The sequence below is a fragment of the Acanthisitta chloris genome, unplaced genomic scaffold, assembly GCF_000695815.1.
Source record: "Acanthisitta chloris isolate BGI_N310 unplaced genomic scaffold, ASM69581v1 scaffold22937, whole genome shotgun sequence".
Taxonomy (NCBI): Eukaryota; Metazoa; Chordata; class Aves; order Passeriformes; family Acanthisittidae; genus Acanthisitta; species Acanthisitta chloris.
Genome location: NW_008681277.1, coordinates 11,730 through 18,855, shown reverse-complemented (window position 1 = coordinate 18,855; position 7,126 = coordinate 11,730). Strand labels below are relative to the sequence as shown.

The 7,126-nt window shown below is 48.3% G+C and overlaps 1 protein-coding gene across 1 annotated transcript in view; it reads right to left on the bottom strand.

Moving 5' to 3' along the window:
* The window catches only part of TMEM39A (transmembrane protein 39A), a 7,952-nt gene continuing 826 nt past the window's right edge, over window positions 1-7,126 (bottom strand). The window contains 8 exon segments of the mRNA XM_009078059.1: window positions 1-374; window positions 932-1,052; window positions 1,547-1,734; window positions 2,547-2,574; window positions 2,576-2,872; window positions 3,322-3,464; window positions 4,820-4,903; window positions 6,126-6,348. Coding sequence (XP_009076307.1) covers window positions 141-374; window positions 932-1,052; window positions 1,547-1,734; window positions 2,547-2,574; window positions 2,576-2,872; window positions 3,322-3,464; window positions 4,820-4,903; window positions 6,126-6,348 — 1,318 coding nt within the window. The 3' untranslated portion in view covers window positions 1-140.

Here is a 7,126-nt window from a genome sequence, read left to right as displayed (position 1 = left end):
ACAAAATATAAAATATTTTAAATATTTATAAACGCCGCAAGAAAAAAATAGAACTGTATGAAAATATCTTTGTTTTTTTTTTGAGGTTCCCTCCCTGCTCTGTGGGAAGAGAAAGATAAGGGGTACACGTTTGGCCAGGCCTAGTGTGCCTTGAGTCCATAGTTGTTAAGTGGGTAGGAGTATGCCCTGCCTAATACTATCCGGTCCCGGAGGAGCTTAAATAAGACGTAGTAATTGCAGAAAAGGATGAGGGCCATGGAGAGGGTATGGTTCCACTTCTCTGAACGCAGCAGTGAGTAGAGCTGGTAGCAGACCACACTGCCTTCGATGAGAATCAGCAGGTTGAGCAGCCGTAATGGACGGTGAAAAAGGAACTGCAAGGAAACAGTTAAAAAAGACAGCTGATTTCTTTCATTTGTGCAGTGTTGCAGGGAGGAGGGCATGTACATAATGCTGTCAGGCACCACTGAGCTAGCCAGCACTGCAGGGCAGAGGAAATGCTTGTATTCCAGCCACTGCTAGCTGCTACTTAGAGAAAACTGAGTAAGAAACAAGGCACGTAAAAGTGGCATTTTGCTTGAGAAGGGGAGGACGGATGAAGTAACCTATTGGCCTGCTGACCTATTTTCCAGTTTCCCTGAAAGATGTTAACTAGAACCTCCTTAGGAGTATGCCAGAGCCTGATGGGAGAGCTGGATCACCTCAGTGAGAAAGCACTGACAGGGCAGCAGTGGCTTCTGTCTTGCCCAGAGGTCACTGTAATAGTGCAGTGGGAAAGTCCCTCAGCTGCAAACAGGCTGTTTGTTTAGCAGCAACAGGCTGTTGCACAGCACTGAACTCTGTTCTGCACAATCTGCTCTGCTGCATCTAGGTTTGAGCCTGACCTCCCTCCCACAATTGCAAGGCATCAAGCAAGAGAAGAGATACTTGCATAGAAGCGGGCATGGGATACATCTGAAGGCACTGCTACGTTGTAAGGCCCAACTGCTTTGTACAGGCATCGGCTACGTCGCACCAGAACTCCTTGTGGCCATATTGTGTTTTCTGACCAGCTGTGGAGAAAGAATGCCAGAGTGTTAGCATCTGTGCTCTCAATGACCTGGACAAGGGTTCAAAGTAAAGGACTGCATCTTGAAAAATAACTGAAGTCTCTGCCACAAGGACATGTCCTAGATCACATCACAGTGCTTCTCCAGTGGGATCGCAAGCCCCTCAAATGAACTCTGAGTAACATGAACAGGGCTCCCAGTGCAAGAACCTAACCCACTGCAGAGGGGACCACCCCCTGCCCCTGCACAAGATACTCGCCAGTAGACGAGAAGAATCTCAGAGTTTTTTTCTGGGAACAAACCAGCAGTGACTGGAAGAACTCGGCTCTCTAGAGCAGATGTTTCTATTTGCAGGGAACAGAAAGGCCAGTAGAGTTGCACGTGGAGTGCAGAAGTATCCTCAGTAGATAAGCACTGCTGGTATTTGCTCCCATCTACTAGAATGTCTTCTCAGCCCCTTGATAGGCATGTCAACCCCTCCCCATCCCCACACTCACATATGCTGTGGAGCATTGCTGTAGGAACCATGTTCCAGTTTCTGCCACTTGCCGAGGTGGGCGGCTGACCTGTGGAGCAGGTCACAGTACTTGGGAGGCAGCAGCTGAGTAGTGAGCATGACAAAGGCATTGATCCACACCATGATGAGGTGCTCACAGGACCAGCGCATGTCGTAGTACTGGGTGCTCTGCAAAGAGACCAGACAAGAACTTGGCACCACTGTCACAAAACAGAAGAAGGAATGACAAGGGACATACTGCGTGTGCATCCAGCAGACCCACACCACACATTACAGGCATGCGCTTTTGGACCGGTGATTTCAGAGGGTTACAGCTTAGGAAACACTCAAGACTCCCTTCTCCTTGACCTGAAGGAGAAAGGGCAGGGGACGGTGCTGCAGCTGGTGCATCTCCTCCTCCAGCAGCAGATAACAAGGGAGTTTGCTTACCACAGAACTGCCCCAGGAGCACCAATTGCACCAAGGCTGCTACATGGATTGTGGAGCCCTGCCCATTTCTCTGCACCAACTGGAGCTTGTTCAAGTTAGAAAAATGACAGATGAAAAAACACAACCCCCACACTGACAAGAGGTTCTTGGATTTAGCTTGCCAAGCATCCTAGTTGGCTCTAACAGGCTGACCACCAAAGCCTCTGATCCAAGCACTCAAAACCCAGGATTGTTGGATCTGAGACAGGTAACAACAGGTTCTCTTTTCTAGGAAGAACACAGCTATCCATCTGCCTAGGACAGGGGGTGGGAGAAGGGGAGTTAGTAAGTGGGTGATGGGACTAGAGGTGCATCACATTTATGGCAATACCTATCCGCCAACCAGGAGCAGTACTAGTGCACTCCGGATGCAGCCATGCTCCGCTATCCGGGCTGCCAAAGGGGAGACAGAGAAAAGGGGAATTAACCAGGAATCTGGCCTGGCAGCAATTCACACAACATTCAGAAGGAGACGGCGGGCAGGGGCACAGAGAGAGCCAGACAAGAGTTACCTTCACAAAACACAGTGGCAGGAATACAGAGAGAGTTGAAGAGAACTTCCTTGATCCTGCGGTTGAAGTCTGCTTTTAGGCACTCCACCTCATTGCGGATGAGATCTGGAGAAAGGGGGCAGCTGTGGGTGGGGATAGACGTGGGATTATTGAACTGTTCTCTCAGGGATTCCCACAGAAGTGAGAGGAAATCTTTGACCAGGCTGCTGACAGCTGAAGCTCCATCATCCACCACCTGGTCCTGTACCAAGTAACCACAGTCTGCAGGTAGAGGCTGTGCTCTGCTGTCCTGGTGGAAGCAGCACAGAGGGACATAGACACCAAACCTGTCATGAAAGAAAGAAAGAAATGGCTGAAATAGCATTCATCCCAATATGAAGCAGGGGGCACCTTCTCAACAGATGTTGGCCCTTAGGAGAGTCACACCACATAGGAACTCTCGCTCCAGAAGCTAGGGGCCAACTCTTCCCCCCTTAGAAGGTTTCAACAACTGTGCAGAGAAGCTTCTTTAAATCCCATTTGTGGAACCAGCAATCCCAATGGCTCAACTCTTCAAGTCACAGTAAAGGCCCCTCGAACAAATAGCACACTGAGGCAGTTTGCTTCATCAGCTCAGTGCCACCTCCTCACACCATCCCCCAGCCACTCCTGCTTCCCCTTTAATCATAAGACAAGGAGACACTACAGCCAACAGCTCTGCTTCCCATGGTGGCTCATGCCACCTCCAAGCAGCTGTGCTTCCCCTGCCCAGAAGGTACAAGGTAGTGTGACTCACGGGTAGCCCAGGAAGAGAAGGTTGAGAACAGAATGGCTGCGGAAGAGGTTGACCAAAGTCCAGCAGAGCACCCATCCACAGAAGGTGAGCAGCACCAGGCGCACCATGTAGTGGACCACTGATGTTGCACCCACCTGAGAGGCCTGCAAATGGAGAAAAAATGCTCAGCAGCCCTGCAACACTAGTGCTAGAAGATGAGCACAAGGGGTGCCTGTGGAGGAGGATCAGGGAGAGGGGTGCCTGGAGGGATAGCTGCCCTATTCATCCCAGGAGCAGGAAACTGATTCTCTTACAAAGGTAAATGACTTTGATTTTATTAATGATTGAGAGAATCCAAAATATTCAAATAATGACAAGCTGTAGGGCATGACTAAAATAGGGCCTCTGAAAAAAACTATTTTCTACTTTGCAGCTCTGAAGTTTTGCTAAAGTCCCTTATTCCTCTGATGATAGTCCAGGATAGCCTGAAACCCATTTCCTCTTTTCTTTACTCAGCTGAGGGGAGAGAAGATGGTGCACTTTGGCAATGCCAAAACCAGGCTTGCATGACTCATATCTATTGAATGTACAGGCTGCAGTCTAGTGAGGAGGCACCACAGCAAGAAAGCTTGTTCTTGTCTCCAGAGGGGAGATGGAAACTGACCTATGAAGAGATTCTTAAGGGTTAGAGCCAATAGATGGGATGTGCAAGAATTTCATGGAAGGTTTCAATGCAGAAATTTCAGTCTATGGGAAGTTCTACAGAGGATGTGAACTTAAATGAAAATGACAGCAATCAGAGATGAAAAGAGAACTCCAGAGACCACATCTTCTCCGTTCATCTATTCAACAGGACTTAACTGTTCCTTTACTTTCTTTGCTTATTTTTAAACACAGCTTAGTTGCTTAGCCTAGAGCTGTATTAACCATTTCAGTGGACAAAACTTCCATTTTCCTCAAAATGACCTTTTACAAGTATCTATTTGGCCTGGTTCTGCTCTCACAAACACAATGAAGGTCTCAAAAGCTGAGGTGACATGACCAGAGTCTGAGTTACTGAGTAACTAGGACTGGAAAAGCAATTCTACCAGCATTCCTGTTTCCCTCTGGTGTGCTTAGACATCCTCCTGACCTTTCCCCCTCTAATCTCCTGTTCATTCTGCTAGTCTTGGCTAACCTCCCTATTTGCCTTTTTGCTACCTGATGTGCAATTCTATTGGCCACCTCTCTAGCATGAGATAGTGGGGTACAATATTCTGCCTGCAGACATAAATAAGGAAGCAGGACTGTTTAATCTCCTTCTAGATGCAGAGGCAGTAGAGCTATCCAATACTGAAGGACATGAACGGTGCCAAGGAGAAAACTCCAAGGCAAAAGGGCATCACCGTTTCGGTGCTAAGAATGCCCTTAGTCCTTCACATCCAGACGTTTCTGAAAGAAGAAACCCTCCAACTTGGAGAACTTTGTCATGTTCTGCAATAAGTACTAGAGGCAGGAGAGGGAACAGTGGGAATGTTACCTCAGAGATGAGGGCCCACACCAGCCTCCGCGCCAGCATCACTGTGATGAACGCCGCCAGGTGGTAGTCAATGAGGTGAAAATTCTGGAGGAAAGAAAAAGGTCTTCAGCAGGGAAAGGGACTCTGAAACCACCCAGATGGGGTGGGACTAGAAAGCTGGCTGCTGAGAGCACATAAGGACCTCATGTAAGCGTTCTCCAAATCCCCCTATTAGGGATGAGGGAGAAGGGATAAACATCAGTAACACAGGAATGTCTCCAGAAGGAAGATCTCCATAGGGATGTTCCTTCCTCTGAAGTGATTTCCATTGGAAACGAAACAGACCCACCCTTCAGGTAGGTATTTTGGGGGTCAAAGGGACATCTAGGACCAGAATCCTACCATGAAGAACAGGTTGCAGGTTCTCCAGGGAAAAGCCCCTGAACAACCAGACCAAGGGCTGCCAAAAGGGAGTCTAAAGTGAGCACACCAGCTCATTTTCCTTCATGGTCTCAAAAATGCTCTGTAGCAACCAGTGGTCCCTGATGAAATCAAATTGATCTGAGAAACATCATCTTCACAGGCCATAGATCTGTATTAGAAATTTCATGTTGACTGCATCAACTTAGATACAGCTCTTAGAGTTTTTCAGTGAAGCCATCAAATATGTTCTGGCTAGAACAGTCAGCAGACCCTGAATATTGCTGTTTGGGACTTGAAGGATATTTTGGGTAAAAAAGAATCCTTGAGTTGTAACGGGAACAAACAAATGGCCATTAAGTCCTCCCAGGCACGGAGCCCAAAACGGAATGCCTTGACTTCTGTGCAAGCTCTGTCCAGCACCGCAGAGCTGATCTTGGAGCTGGTGACTGGGACACCAGCACCACCTGTCGGCACAGGTAACTGAGGAACCACCTCAGGCTCCCAAGCAGCAGGAACATGGTACAGGTTGCAGAGGCTGCTGCACTCAGGTGCAGCTCTCTCACGGACAGGGCACTGCCAGCTTGTGCAGCTTATTGGGCCAGCAGTAAGACTGAAACCCAGGAGCTTTACATAACCTGAGGATCTGATACCCTCCCAGCTCTGCTGCTGACCTGCTGTGAGATCCTAATGAAAACTTGTACATCTGCTGACTCATCTCTCTCACCTTACATGTATTTTCTCCCCTGCAAAATGGGGGATGACATGGCCCTGGCTGATGGGGATGCATGTGAACTCCCATTCACTCCCTTAATGTCAAATGCTTGATGATTCCTGGACTGAAGAAGCATGAAAAGAAGCTGTGTGCTGAAAAAAGACGAGTGACGGCACTTGCTGGGGAACTCACCAGTGTGGTGCAGGAAGCAGGATGATTGTATGGGTACCACCAGACAGTCTTGTAGATGTTGATGTACTGAATGAAGAGGGCTACCAGTAGGTAGATGAAGAACAGGAATTCAAAGAGAAGGCTCCCATCCAATGGCAGATCAGGGATCCGGCAGTGACGCACAGGCTCTGGCGTAATCAGCGCTGTGATCGGTGGCGCGGAGAGGCTGACGGCATTACCGTTCCTGAAGCGGATGGGTATCACTCATTGGTAAACATTCTACATCATCTCTACCATTTTCCAGAACACAGAGTGCTTGAGATTGTAAATTTGAGTCTGGGCATTACTAGAAAAGATGTGGCAGCAGTCTTGCACTTGTATTTCTGACACAAGCCTGGTGGCCAACTCCATCATCTCAGCTCAGACAAAACCTGTACCCAGCATTTTCTCAGGACAGCAGTTCGATCTGTTGCTGTGACATGCCCAGCAATACTTCAGTAAACTTGCAGATTGAGGAGCAGAGGTACAGAGCAAAAGTCATTGAGGAAGGTGCCACACCAAGCACTTAACATCATCTCTTTCCACCCATCACCAGAAGATAACAGTAGCACCCAGCCTCCTTCTCCAGTACTGCAAAGTGCCCATTGTCTTTCCACTCACAGTTCCTCTTTTTAAAAGAGGGGTAACTAAAAATGGAATGGAGTGGTTCAGCCACTTCCTAGAGGCTGACCTCTCGAGTGTTCTCACACTTCCTTCTTTCCCAGCTTTCAGAGGAGGCTAGGACAACTAAAAGCTCTGTCAGACCAAACTGATGAGGAAGTTCAGACATAACTATGCTGTGTCTGACTGAAACCAGGATATGCAGTGCTCTCCCAGGACCCTGGGGCACTGACTCCATGCTCTCAACAGTCACTTGGTCCTCAAGAACCTCAGACTTGTGTCATCTATCCATCTTCCCCAGACAGAGAAGTCTGTAAAGGTCAAAGCTAAATGGCTTGGATCACTCTACTCTGTAAGAAGCC